At 41.7% G+C, this 14,217-nt stretch overlaps 3 protein-coding genes across 4 annotated transcripts; 2 read left to right on the forward strand and 1 right to left on the reverse strand.

The window, feature by feature from the left end:
- The first annotated feature begins 50 nt into the window (after positions 1 to 50).
- Positions 51 to 5,095, forward strand: cax1 (cation/H+ exchanger protein 1). The gene is made up of 20 exons (XM_029164280.3): positions 51 to 251; positions 739 to 912; positions 1,040 to 1,222; positions 1,309 to 1,439; positions 1,507 to 1,615; positions 1,705 to 1,821; positions 1,898 to 1,959; positions 2,074 to 2,250; positions 2,326 to 2,511; positions 2,589 to 2,688; positions 2,827 to 2,968; positions 3,049 to 3,232; positions 3,323 to 3,422; positions 3,512 to 3,630; positions 3,731 to 3,768; positions 3,845 to 4,106; positions 4,204 to 4,298; positions 4,415 to 4,493; positions 4,578 to 4,686; positions 4,772 to 5,095. The coding sequence occupies exons 1-20, from the start codon at positions 176 to 178 to the stop codon at positions 4,843 to 4,845; spliced, it is 2,517 nt and encodes an 838-aa protein (XP_029020113.1). The 5' UTR covers positions 51 to 175; the 3' UTR covers positions 4,846 to 5,095.
- A 199-nt stretch (positions 5,096 to 5,294) lies between these two features.
- Positions 5,295 to 9,629, reverse strand: klhdc10 (kelch domain containing 10). 2 transcript variants are annotated; one of them, XM_029164284.3, is made up of 9 exons: positions 9,400 to 9,629; positions 8,635 to 8,856; positions 8,339 to 8,493; positions 8,112 to 8,260; positions 7,937 to 8,021; positions 7,641 to 7,707; positions 7,520 to 7,567; positions 7,272 to 7,411; positions 5,295 to 7,171 (listed from the first exon to the last, which is right to left on the reverse strand). In XM_029164284.3, the coding sequence occupies exons 1-9, from the start codon at positions 9,473 to 9,475 to the stop codon at positions 6,962 to 6,964; spliced, it is 1,152 nt and encodes a 383-aa protein (XP_029020117.1). In that variant the 5' UTR covers positions 9,476 to 9,629; the 3' UTR covers positions 5,295 to 6,961. The 2 variants fall into 2 exon arrangements, with proteins under 2 accessions (XP_029020117.1, XP_029020116.1); XM_029164283.3 differs by having other exon boundaries at positions 9,385 to 9,627.
- Positions 9,630 to 10,234: 605 nt separating this feature from the next.
- On the forward strand, positions 10,235 to 14,166 carry zc3hc1 (zinc finger, C3HC-type containing 1). Its single transcript, XM_029164282.3, has 10 exons — positions 10,235 to 10,399; positions 10,853 to 10,955; positions 11,106 to 11,256; positions 11,358 to 11,441; positions 11,541 to 11,668; positions 11,844 to 11,983; positions 12,119 to 12,389; positions 12,564 to 12,752; positions 12,891 to 13,103; positions 13,183 to 14,166. The coding sequence occupies exons 1-10, from the start codon at positions 10,266 to 10,268 to the stop codon at positions 13,255 to 13,257; spliced, it is 1,488 nt and encodes a 495-aa protein (XP_029020115.1). The 5' UTR covers positions 10,235 to 10,265; the 3' UTR covers positions 13,258 to 14,166.
- Positions 14,167 to 14,217: the final 51 nt, after the last annotated feature.

The following is a 14,217-nucleotide window of genomic DNA, read 5'->3' on the forward strand; positions in this document are numbered from 1 at the left end:
AAAAATGAAAAGCAAATGTTATTTAGATAAATGTGATATTAACAGTTACGTCCCCGCCCTTCCCGCCGTCGCCGTGTGTCAGTCTGCTGCGATGCGCGAGCGCTGAGCGCGTGCCAGCTTTTTCTTTTTAGGCCCGGGCGACTCGGGAGCGACACATGGGGAGTAAATAGGCACAATGTCTCAGGGAAGGTCGTCACCGCCGCCAGGTGATGCGGAGAACCTGCGGAAAAGGTCCGTGGACAAAGCGCCAGGTGAGGCCTCACGACTTTTAGCTCCCAGCGGGTCGCTCTTTGCTTCGGTTTGATTCGGTTCGGTTCATTTAGCTTCTTTTGCTACGCGTTTAGGTTTAGCTCTGCTCATTAAAAGTCACCTGTGCTGCGAACAAACCACTTCCGGTATTTGTAAAAAAACAGAAGAAACACTTTTTCTTGAAATATTGCTTTCGTGCTGATTGTTTTGTGTTGGTGACGTCACGGCGTGGTTTAGCTTTGCCTCATTAGGAGCAGCTGAACACTTTGACCCGTGAAGACGCTGCAGAGAAGTGTTTGCAAAATAGAGTTGTTTCAGTCGTGTTGCGTGTCCATAACCAAACTGAGATTAATCAGGAAAGCTCCTCATTGCTGCACGTTGCCTGTAAACTCTTCCATGTCTCCTTAGCATAAGGCAACATTTGAAGCTCCAGTCTTAATTTAGTCAGAGCTATACCTGTTGAAATCTCTCTCTGTCTTGGTGTTCCAGACAGTTGTGTCGATCAGGAACAGGGGTTTCCACGGCGACAGTCTCAACCTGAGCGGCTCTGCGTTGGCAGCCAGCATTCAGAGATGGGCCCAGCCGAGACGCCGCCTCCGGATGCCTCTGCTCACCACTTCTGTCACCACACTCCAAAAAGTTCCACCGCGGTGTCTCACAGAGGTGAATGAGAGGAAAAATGGGTTGATGCTAATAATTTAACACATCAATGAACCAGAAAACCTTTGAAACACATGTTTATGACATTTCTCTCCCATAACCACCTTCTGCATTGTGTTACCTCATTCAGACAATGGCACTGATGCTGAACACCACCACCACCAGTTTCCACGGCGACAGTCTCAACCTGAGCGGCTCTGTGTTGGTGCCCATCATCCAGAGATAGGCCCAGCGGAGACACCGCCTCCAGATGCTGCAGCTCACCACTTTTGCCACAATGCAGCCAAATGTTTCCTCACGGTTCCTCACAGAGGTGAACGAAGTGTTAATGGCTGGTTCTTTTTGTCTCGTGAGACTCTTGTTGTGTTTTGAGCGTTGCAATGGTTAATTTCTGTACAGGAGGACATTGCACCTCAGTCTGGTCTACTTCGTCTCGGTACGGAGACGACGCTTGGCACGAAGGAACCACAAAGACCACAGTCAGAGTTGACAATGAAGTGGAGGCGCACAGGGAAGCCAACAACTACAAGGTGAACGACGGCACGTTTAGCAAACCTCAGTATTGTTTGTTTGATGCATCCTGACACTCGTTTTCAGTTTGGCTTCAGGAAGTGGAAGGGAAACGTTACAGAGAAGCCTATTGAAGAACAATCCGACATCATCAAAGAGCTGCACTCCGACCTTAGTCTTGTTAAGCCCCATGAAGGTTTGTTCTTTCATATTTTGCTTTCATTAAACCGATCTTTAAGTGGTTTAATATGAAGACTCCTAATCTGTGTGACATCTGTCTTTCAGGCTCAGTAGTAACCTTTGGGAACATAGTTTATGTCTGTTTATTTGGATGGTGGATATCTTTAATCTACTTCCTCCTGTGTCCTGTGATGTACCTGACGATCTTCGGCGCCCCCTATGGTGCATATTACAAATAGCTGCATCGTTCAGCATTATTCCTACATACGAAACACTCACACTGCTAATTTATTTCCAGGGAAACTTTGTTTCAGGATGTCATGGTACTTTATTTGGCCATTTGGGAAAATAGTAGAGAAGGTAATATGATATAATAATGTGTTGCCCTGCAGCAGGCTGAAGGCGCATTACACAGATTTTACATTTGTTGTCACCTTCACACATAACAGTTGACACGTGATGTGATGGTTTCAGGCTGGTGGTCTAGTGATGAAATCTGCCAATCCTTCCAAATACGAGGTCATCCCTGAAGCTGAGGACACTGACGACTGCAAGGAGACTGCTCCCCTCATGGTGTCTTCTCCAATGCACCCCTCCCGTGTTGAGATTCCGGTCTCAGAGCTGCCATCTAGAAAAACCTCAAACCACTGGGTAAATATTAGCATGATCACATGAAATGGTGTGCGGAAACCATTTTAATTGTTCTGTCCTTTTTTGTTCTTTCAGTGTCGCATCAGTACTTATGTTTGGCTGTTACTGGGTTACCCGGTTCTGGTCTTGGTCCACTGCCTGGTCTGTGTTCTGTCCTGGCTGCTGGTCTTCAGCGTCCCTGTAGCCAAGGTGAACGCTCGCACACTGGTCACCGTCCTCCTCATGGCCCCAGAAGACGTGCACATCCACAGAGTGGAGAAGGTAGCAAGTCATCAACAGCATATGAGTGTTGACAGGTTTTTAAATTAAGGCTCTGTAATTGATCTTCTCTTATCCAGACATCTGGATGTAAGACCAGAGTCATCCTATGCTGTTACCAAGCATTTAACTGGTATTACTACAAATACGCTGTCCATGGAATCAACATTTTTGGCCTCAATATCCTTTTAGAGTTGATGAATTTAACATTGGGGGGCTTGTAAGAAAAATCTGAGGTTGGCTGTTCATACCATAATACGTTAGTCTACGTTCTGGCCTTTTCATCCTGCATGTTTTCCTTAACTCTGTTCCCTGCAGACCTGCTTCCCTTGGTATTGGCCAGTCTGGTTATTGGTTATACTGACTCTGAGCACCAATACTTGAGTCCTGAGATGAAGTTTGCTACAGCCATCACTTCCATCATCCCTCTGTCCTACTATATTGGCATGGGAATAGCAAGGTAAATACACTTGGTCACCGCAGGGATGCTTAGCTTTTATCACCTTCTGTTTTGTTTCCTATTTGTGCATCGTCCCGCAGCATTTCTGCACAGAGTAACTTTGCACTAGGAGCAGTGGTGAACGCGACGTTCGGCTCCATCACTGAGCTGACGTTCTACATCACGGCCCTGCTGCAGGGACAACGTGTCGGCAACAAATGCTACGAAGAACTTGTGAAGTCAGCACTCACTGGAACCTTGCTGGGGTGTATATTGTTCGTACCCGTGAGTGTTGGATCCTGATGCCACTTTTAATGCAAGATTTAAGAAATCAGTAGACAGATGCTCATGCTCTCAATCTTGCCTTGCCCACAGGGTGTCTGTATGGTCGTTGGGGGGATCAAACACAGGGAGCAGCAGTTTAACAGTCGTTCAGCTGGAGTAAGCTCAGCTTTGCTTTTCATATCCATAGGGGGTACGTATGGCCACATTCTAAACCATAATTCCTCCACAACCCCACAGAATCCTTCATTTTAATCTGATAATCAATGTTGTCATCCCTAGGTGTGTTTGCTCCCACCCTCTTCTCTAAGACCTTTGGTAATTTTGTGTGTGAAAGCTGCACCAATGTCTCGGACAACGGCACCGTACCCTTCATCTGCAGAGGCTGTCACTACGACATGGTGAGCTGTGTACAGTGTTATTCCCCAAGATTGCCTGAAAATGATTAAAACCTTTTTTAGCTCAGATGGTTTAAAACTTCCTTTTCATCCATCTCAACAGAGTCAAAGTGACCCACATTTGGTTCTGTCCCACATTGAGTAAGTCCATACACAAATGTGAATCTACGCTGTCACACCTCACTGCACTTAGCCAAATATTTGATCCCACTTTCAGGCCTCTGGTGTACACAATCTCTGTGCTGCTGCCGGCTGCGTATTTGATTGGCCTCATCTTCACGCTGAAGACCCACTCGCACATTTACGATATCCAAATCAGCGACGAGCACGGCCACCACTCGCATGGTCACCACGTGGTCCACTGGTCCCGCTGGAGGGCACTTGGAGTGCTGATTGTTGCCACGGTGCTCATGGCCTGCTGCGCTGACCTCAGCACAACCAACATTGAACCCATGTTGAGCAACTACTCCATCTCACAGGTATTTGAAGAGCTTTATTTGGGGAAGATGTCTACACACACACAAGTAGGGCTAAAAATATTGTTTCTTCTCTGTACTGAGGCCGGTTTATTTGCAGTATTTCATAGGCGTCACAGTGCTGGCTATGGTGCCAGAGCTTCCTGAGATTGTCAATGGGATCCAGTTTGCCCTGCAGAACAACATCAGCCTGAGGTATGAGTTCGCTAGATGCCAATTCCAGTTCTATTGATGGTACAGGAGACTGGATTTTCACTTTGTTTCCAGTCCCTAAATGGACAAAATTGCTGTTAAAACGTTGTTTTCTGCAGCCTTGAAGTGGGCAGTTGCATTGCTGTGCAGGTCTGCATGATCCAGATTCCTTTGCTCATCCTCTTCAACATATTCTTTGTAAGTTACAAGCCTCATTGTTGCTAGTTACTCTATTTTATGCAAATGTTTCCTTAATGACATTAAGTTTTTTTTTTATTACAGGATGTTGGATTTGTGCTTGTATTCAGTGATATTCACCTCTGGGCGAGTATTTTCAGCGTCATTTTGGTCAACTACATCTTCATGGATGGAAAATGTGACTATTTTCAGGGTAAGTCACATTAAGGTCAAAGTCGCATACTAGAATTAACAGCACATATTCTGTGAAAATGTAACTGACCTTGTTGTGTCTGCAGGAACTGCTCTAGTGGTGGTGTACCTCATCCTTTTGGCCCTTTACTTCTTTGCTCCTTCTCCGAAGTCTTGTTGATTTGACGTTCCCCAAGAGCAAACACACTGTTCGTTCATCTGTAGTCTGTTAGAGTTCAGTGGCGCAAAAGACGGATAAAGTTTGAATTGTCACACCTGAGATGTAATTACACTGGATGGTGTCTGGTGTGTATGAAGGTTTACTCAGGTCTGACTCTTAGTCTAGTAGTGCTTGCATTCAAATGTAAATCATGTTGGACAAAATTTCATCAATTTACGAATAAACGTAAAAGCAAATGCTGCACCGCCTACATCTTCCACAAAAGAATGCTGTTTATTTGAGTAATTATCATTAGAGTCTTTGCTCTGTTTGGGTTTAATTTGTAGTTGGCTCCAAACATTTCATTGGTATTTTACCACATTCACCACATGTACACATGATTTATGTTACAACAAACAGCACAACAGGATTTAATGACACTAAGCGAAGGAAACGTATAAGCAAAAAGCTATTTACAGAATACTTTTATTGACAACAACATTCACACGAGGTCATTTCACAGCTGCTTTAGTTATTTTCCAAACAATGTCTTACAGTAAAAAGTTGATAATATAAAAAGCAAGTAATGAACTAATTTCAATGTAAAACTAATGTAGGATCATGGTAAAAAGGTGACAACGAACAGCAACATCTCATCCTTAAAGTCTTTTAAGACTTTTCTCTTTAAGGGGTAACATTGTTTGGCATCACATCTTTCATCATTCATCAAATGCATGAACTATACTGATCATGTCAATGGCACAATATTAAATATAATACCCCAAAGACTCGGTAAGATTCCAGTCTGATCGGTCATTAAAAAGGGATCTAACATTAAGACAAAATAATGTATGTGGCCACAAACATGTTGACTGAATATGTAATAAATGAAGTGTTATGGGAAATATCTGCTTACTCCAAAACATAAAATCTGATCTTATACTGCCGTTATTTGTGAACTTTTAACCTCATCACACCTTTGCAAAAGGCACTGCAGTATGAACACATGTTTTAGTCTGACAGCAAAGCAGCGTCCTCAAATAAGGGAAGTACATGTCTGAACAGGTTGAAGTCTTTATTTATTAAAATCCTTTTAAATTAATTTTAAAGAGCACCAGATTCACAGTGATGCTTCGTGTGGTTCGATTTACAAAGAGAACTAGGAACAAACAGGATGAATGAACAGGGAGTTAAATAGTCTTAAAGATACCCAGCTTCCGTTAACCTTTCTCCAATCTACGCTGCAACATAATGTATCACAGATATTCAACCTATAACAAAAAGGGCTCAAACAGACAAAACCAGTAAATACTGGTTTTTCTTAAGCTTGTTATCAGTGTTTCTGCAGGTTTTAGCTAATTTAACACAGTCTCTACGTTAGTAATGATTGTATTTAAAGCGTAGACTTTTAAATATTTTGTACCATGAGTCTAACAGATCATTTAACACAAGCAAGTGTCAGGTTTTCTGGAGACATTCCTACCATAGCAACTGTAAAATTACACTACAGCGAGCCAGCAGCAAAGATAATTATGCGTGGCATTTGTATTGAATGGGCTAAAATGTGCAAAAACACTTTCCTTAACAGTTAGATAAAATGGACTGTGGCGATCTCTGCTTAGGGAGCTATTAAAATAATTAAATGCCCACAAATATAAAGGCATGCAAACAGCAATAATGGTGAGAATAACCCAGAATTACTGATTTAGTTCTGTAAATAAACAGACATGCATTCTTCCTTTGCACAGAGGTCTTAAAAGTAGTAGAGATTGATTTAAAAAGCAGAGGATATGACTTGGCAAAGTAAATACTTCCAGCTGTCTCAGTTTGGAGGATGAAAAGCAGGAATTCATACTTAGCTTGACACAAAGGCATCGTGTAAAAAAAAAAAAAAAAAAGGTGGGTGAGGTGGAGTAAAATCCCTAAAATAGTCCACATTTATTTATGATGATCACTAACGGCAAAAAAAGAAAAAAACAAAAAAGGCATCATATTGTTTTGGTTTTAAGGCGGGGCTACGTTAGGCAGGGGAAGAAATTTGCTCTGTATTCAATTCTGTGCTTTCTCAGACCTTGTCCCAGTTCAGTCCTTCAGATAACATCCAATCCACGTGTCTGTCTTACCTCCACAGTGCAGCTTATTTCAAGCGTTCAATGAGTTCCTGTGTGAAGCCCAAGTTAAGCAGCTGCATGGTTGGGAGAGAAGTCAGGTGAGGAAAGGCTCTGAGAAGTTTCTCCCAACAAAGCTCTAGCAGACTGGGAACGGCCAGCCAGATCTTAAACAGTGAGCCAGTTCTCTTGTTTTCATGAATGTTCACCACCCCGCCATGTATGTACATGCAGCCAGCCTGGAGCAGGAATGCAAGAAGGAAAAATTTAAATGTTACAAGCTGAAGCAAACTCTAAAATGACCAATTATCGGATTGGCAAAAAGAAAGCATTACTAACTGGGGTGACAGCAGCACAGTGGAAGTAGGCCGGCTCAGGCATCACTGCTGGGAGTTTACTCCACTGGAAAGTGTGTAGGCTGATCTTCCACAAATCAGCTAATATCAATTCCCCATTGTAGCCACCACAGATAAATACATCTACAACAGGGAAACGTTAAAAAATGTGTAAATGTTTTTTTTTTAAATGTTTTGTTCAAGTCAGGTTTAAGACATCACAGAAGCAGGCAATGCTCATTTATCACTCACCATTTTGTATTTGAACACAGCTATGGCACCTCCTAGGAGCAGGATAACCTGTTAAAAGCATGACATGTAAAGACGTATGCAAGAAGACAGAACAGATAGAATGGAGGTGCAGGATACAAACCTATTTTATCATGAGGTTTAGTTGTAATTTCCTCCCAGGAATTTGTCTCCAGATTGTACGCATGTATCTGAAAAAAGACAAATAATGAATTCAGTAATGATAACTGGACCTTTCTTAAAACAACTACTGCACCAAGATTCAATACAAACCAGTGTGTATTTCGATTCAAATACAAAATTAAGCATGAAGAAAAAAAATATATAAAGAGGTTTGGAAGGGACCCTGAAACATTTTGAACTTGAAAATGTGTCCGATATGCAAGATTGGTAATAAACTTTACAGGATAATAATGGTACCTTATCCAGAGGATAAGATGTCCATGAGGTTCCTCCACCCAGAATGTAGATCCTTTGTCCATCATGTGCTATTTCATGTCTGTACCTGTGAAACACACATCAAAATGTTTTCACTGTATTCGTGAGATTTCTAGCTTATTCTTTGGTTCTTCAAGTGTATTCACAAATACTCTACCTTTCCTCAGGCAGGTCATCAGGAGGGTTATTGGGCTTGAGATGGATCCACTCCCTGGTGGTCAGGTCCAATCTATGTAGGTCTGTGCTGTATATATATCCCGTAGTCCCTCCAAACACGTAGAGGAATCCGTTTATAATGACCATTGCCTGAGGGTGTAGAGTTATGAAGTTGCTTAATTGTATCCTGCATATAAATGCTACACAACACTCAGACTCTGAGATTACCTGTCCATAGATTCTGTTGGGCTTCTTCCCACGACAGTTGAGCAGGGACCATCTCTTATACTTCACATTACAAACATGGACATCATTGCCGTTATTTTCCCCAAATGGGATCCCAGTGCCTCCAAACACCAGGAGGTTGTTGCCATGCAAAACAGCTAAAGAAAGCACAGAAACGTCACTTAGTTTTCTGTAGAATGAAAGAGTAAATAGTTTATTTAACAAATACTGATGGTGCGTATGCTTGGCTACTAACAGGTGTGAAACAACAACAGATTAATACACATGAAATGCTTCACCTGACATAGACGCCAACTCTGTAGGCATGTAGCCCTCTGTTCGAATCTGCTGCCAGCAGCCTGTGGCAAAATGGTACCTCCACAGCTCCCTGAACAGTGGGTAATCTTCATTTTCGGAGCCTCCGGACTCGTCATAGTCTGGGTTGTAGCCTCCAAACACGTAGAGGTTGTTGTTATCAGCGACACAGCGATGTCCACTGCGGGCAGGGGGAGTGCGAAGACCTGAGAAAGAAGGAACACACTTTTATAATAGGAGAATGTTTTCAGAGAAACTACCTAGGTATTAAATTAGCACAAATTAGATGAGCTCATCACTGAGAAATTAAAGACTCAAATTAAAAGAATCATCTGCAGCTTTACCAAAACAAAATAAAAATGCTTAACTGGCTGAAGGATTCCCATCATCCCTATATACTTTTCACATTATCTTAACACTTATTAGCTTTACACTAGTTTAATGCTTCAACACACTCAGTTACATTAACAGAAATAAATTAGCTCTTTATTAGTTTTTAATGGCTAACTGGATTCATGGCCAAGGAGGGAAGCATATGGGCAACATAAGAAAATATACAAAGGCAATAAAGCTACCACTAAGACATTCAAGCTGAAAGTTAGCAGTGAACGAATCTTTTATGACAACGTAAGGCACAAATGATACATAAAGAGTGTATATATTGGACCTGCAGGCTCTATCTGCGTTAAGTTAAACCCTGTGGTTAGCATCGCTTGCTAATGTTGTTGACCGACCTGCTAGCGTCTCACCGTGCGGCGGCCTGCCTGTCAGTCTCTCGAATTTATTCAGCTGGTCTGGACTATAAGGACCTTCAGCGACAGACATCGTTCCCTCGTCACACTCCGGTCCTGAAGGTCACATCAGATAAAAACTACATCTACTAAAGTGCCGATAAAACATTGTAGCGTTAAACCATTTCACGGATCACTCATTCACACATTTTACCCCCCCGCCGGTGGCGAGACGTCGACCAATCAGAGGGCTTGTTATTAGACCCTGGCGTCATCAGAGGTGGGCGGGGCTGTATGAGTCACTCCAAAACAACAACAGGTTCAACAAGTGAAAATTTCGTTTAGTGACGTGATTAATAATTGGTTGACATACAAAGTTCATGTCATCAAATTCACACTGTCACCACAAATAAAACGCTAAATTTTTAATTTTCATTCGTTTTTTCTGTTTTTGACTTTTAGGATATTTTGCATAGATCAGTATCATCAAAAGAAAAACAAAAGGTCAACAAGTTTCAAGTGACGTAAACACACTTTCTGTTATTATTACGATTTTATGTGAAATACAGAAATAGGCCAGATTTAGATTAAAATATTAAATGTTAAAGAAAGTCGTACATTGCATTCACGAGTGTTTTGCCTAACTTGCTAAAAACCACATTCAGTGCCAATCTAACTCGTGGGTGCAAATTGGCTTGTATTAAATAATTTTTTTACAACTTTCCAGATACATTATTCCTGCTTTAAATGTTATTTAAAATGAATAAAATAAACGCATGTGTAGCCATGTCCAACACAGCACGAGTTTTTGTGCCCTTTCTGGGTCGCACAAAGCGGAACCTTTGTTTCCGAGGTTCATTTTCCGGGGGACCACAGAGCCGATCATGGCGACTCTCGGCGGCAGTCGTGGGGATCGTCTCGGCAACTCAAGTAACCAAAAGTCTTCTATCGCTTCTCCGGAGAAAGTTCGTGAACTTCTTAATGAGGGGGTCTCGTCGACAGACGTCAGCGTAAACAGGTGCAGTTTGCGAGCAATCGCGTTAAATCTTCTCGATTTAGAGGGAAGAAGAACAAGTTGACGTTAACGGTAGCTAGTGTGATTAGCCACGTAGCCTGACAGCACTGCTAATGTTACTCAAACCGCATTTATGACAGTGTTTTGCATGTGATTGTATTTATGATTATATTCACCAGCCTAATAGCTCTGTTATAGGACTCGTTGCGTTGTGGCTCCGTTATAATGAAAGAAGTTTTGACCACATGTTTCTCCAACAGAATACTCTTTAAAAATACACAATGTGTACTAGTGAGACTATGCATCATGCATACCATAGTCATTTAGAACAGAGCAGGAAATTTGTTCTTCTCTGTTGTGAACATCTACTTTAATTGAAGCTTGTGTATACTGGTGTAATGTTTTAATGATTTCAATTATTGAAGTAATAAGAAAATGTGATTTTGGATGTTTCAGTGGACAAGGAGATCTGAACAATCTGGATGTGCAAAACAACACTCGAGCGCCTTGTGAGGCAACAGACAAAGAAGATTTTTTCTCTAGAGTGGAATCTTATTCAATATCCTTTACCTATTTTGGGACAGTGTTCAGTTTTGTTTTACACTAAAATGTAATTTTTAAAAGGGCAGCTTGTAATGTTTACACATGTTAAAATATTGTGGGGATATAATATTGAATGTGATAACTAAAGTGTTCCTTAGCAGATTACTGTTTGAAATGGGCAGGGAAGCCCCGGGCGCTGTCCCCTCTCATGTGTGCCAGATATGGCTGGATCAACATTGGCTGCGACATGCTCAAATGCTCCAGCTGCCAGGCTTTTCTTTGTGCATCATTACAGCCTGCTCTAGACTATGTGAAATGTAAGCAAACCCTGAAGCAACAAAAAAGGCAATGTCTAAATCAGGGCCTGAATAATTTTGCAGTTAAGATTAATTTTCATCCAAATTTTACCGTTCAATAGATGAATCACGCATTGCAGAGATATCAAAGCAGCTTCAGACACAGCATGAGAAATTTTGTCCTTGGCCTGACTTTCCTTGCCCAGGTGATTTTTTTTTTTTTAGTGTGGAGAACAAAAATAATCTTTTACATGGCCTATCTTATGTCTTTTTGACTATTATTGACTATTATTGCCTTTTTTCAGAGCGGTTTTGGTTGGTTCCTGCCTGTGAACCGTCAGCACTTCTCGCTGCCTTTTTAGAGCGTTTCCAGCGCACCTGTCTTATTTCACAGCAGCTGCCAGCCATGAAGCCAGAGCAGCTGAAATCTATGGTGAGGAGGGAGAACAATCCTGGTCTGTTAGCCTGTCACATGCACACTTACAAATACAAATACATATTACACAGAACTGGCTCCTGATGTTGTACAAAAGATAGGACAGAATAATTTTATAAGATTTTATACAAGCATTAAGCTTTGTATGTTTGTTTTTTTATTTTCTTTGCAGTCCTTGACTGAGGATATAATAAGTATTATACTGCAGCTGATTGAGGAGGAACAAAAAAAAGGGGGAACTCCTGTATGTTCTGAACCTTTGGCTGTGCAAGTGGCTGCATGCATTGTGTCTCTCTGTGGCTGGGATGCAAGGTGAGACTGTTACATATATGCTTAGTTATGCACTAACAGCATAAGGGAAACTACATTGAAAGAATGGGTAATGCAGCTATTAAACTTAAAGGGACATGGTGTAACATGTCAGTTATTCAATTGCATCCATTTCAGCCCAGTTCTGCACACCATGAACCTGCCCATCCTCAGCTGTTCATACTGTAAGCGAAAAGTGGGCTTGTGGAACTTCCACCAGATGGAAGGAATGGCTGGCGAAGGAGATGCTATACCGAACACTGTAGGCCAGTCTACTCAAGCAACAGCTCCTGCCTCCTCAGCCACAACGGAAGGGCAGGGAGACAATTCTATGTCTGCCTCACCCTCCCCTGCTACAACTCCATGCCGCATGAAGCTAAGAAGTCAGGACAACACCCGTTCTGACCAGGCAGGTTTTACAACTTAAGGCTATTCACATTTATAACTTGAGTTCATACAGTATGAACATGTTACTTTAATCAGCACAACATCATGCTATGTGTACCAGTGGCAAATTTTGGTCCATCTTTTGAAATGGACCAGGCTGCTTCAGCCTTTCATTGTGTTCTCGTTTTTTTTAAAGGGTGAAGGAACTTATTCTCTCGTAGCCTTGCGTGCTCGAAGCAGCCCCAGTGATGAGCTGCTGAGTCCTTTTACGAGGGGCAAGAGGCCTGCAACTCGCAGCAGAGGACAAGGAGACACCTCTGGGTCTGACGGGGCTGCCGGCCTGCAACACCCTCCCAAACGCCTGTGTCTCTCAGCAGCTGGTCCTGTAAGAGCGAAACTGCTTGTTTCAATTATGGTTTACATTTTAAGTATGAACAACAACTGCTTAAAAGTTTGTGTTGATGCAGCTTTATATTACACTATTAGAAGAACGAATATCTACAAGAAGTGACTATATTTTCAGGATGGGCTCCTGCACAAGAATCCATTTGACCCCCTTGCTCAGCATAGAGATTGGTGTCCGTGGATTTCTATGGGAAAAGAGAACGCAGACCCAGGGACGATTCCCTTTTTGGATGGAGGCTCAGGACTGCATCAGCAAGGCTGGAAGGCTGCTCTCGATGTACTCATCGCCATGAAAAAAAACCCCAATACAGTGGAAGGCAGCACTGCACAGGTGTGAATAACAAAGAATGATCAAGCATAACAAAACACCTTGTATGTTCCTGACTAAAAAGAGTTCTTTGTTTTTTCAGGACCCTCGTGACAAGTCTAAAAGGGTGTTTGCTATATTTCGTCAGTGGCAGGTATCTTCCTCCTCATCTCAGTAAATCAGTAAAGTGTTTTCACCCAAACAGCATTGCAACACAGAACAGATGAACTGACCTGTTCTTTCCTTGTGGTACTGAATCTCTAGTGCCAGAGGGCCGTGGTGTCATATAAATCAATGTCTGTCGTCGCTTACAGTCGCGTTTACAGTGTTTCTATAGAGAAAGGGATTTGATTGCATTTTTAAGCAATTGAGTGTCTTCTCCATAAAAAGTGAAATGTGAATGATTCATGTGTGGATTTAAACTGTTGAAATGTGCTATATAAAATTCAGAATGAGCATCTATTGAGGGGTTTATTAGCCTTGGATCCTAATACTTACATAGTTATCAAGCAATACAATACGTCTCAGTATATACTGTAAACTGATCATAAGCCAAGCATCCTCTGTTGGCTTCACATGAAGTCTGCTTCCATAGTCCTTCAAAGATTCTTTGCTCATGAGAAAAGCCCAAATGGCTCGACACTGGAAACGCTGTTTACTTTTGTTGTATATTGAGTATTGAGTCATATGTGGGAGCGGTAAACATTAACCTCTGATCGGCAGAGAACTGTGAGAAGAGCCATTGTGTTTGTGTGCTTGAAAGCAGTGTGGATATAAGTTCTCCGTTTATGACTAGTAGTCGGAGCTATAACTGACTTTTTCGAAGACAATTGAAACCATGTGCCATGGTCTTTAAAGCAGTTTTAAGTTTGATTCAGCTTGCTTATCTTAGTCTTTGCTTTTCTTAAACTACTCATTCTTAATGCAGTCCTCAATGTCCAGCATGTGCTTTTGTCTTTATAGAATTTCATACAGTGGTTTAATAAAATACTCTTTTTTTTAAAAAAAAAAAAGATTTTTCACCTTGTATGTCATTTCTTTGATGTTTTTCACTTGGAGTTAAAGCAGAATAAACACCCCAATTACAGGTCTTGCAAAGATTTTCTTTCTTCATTTTGTTTGCTTTTTTTTTTACCTC

Source organism: Betta splendens, chromosome 9 (assembly GCF_900634795.4).
Source record: "Betta splendens chromosome 9, fBetSpl5.4, whole genome shotgun sequence".
NCBI lineage: Eukaryota > Metazoa > Chordata > Actinopteri > Anabantiformes > Osphronemidae > Betta > Betta splendens.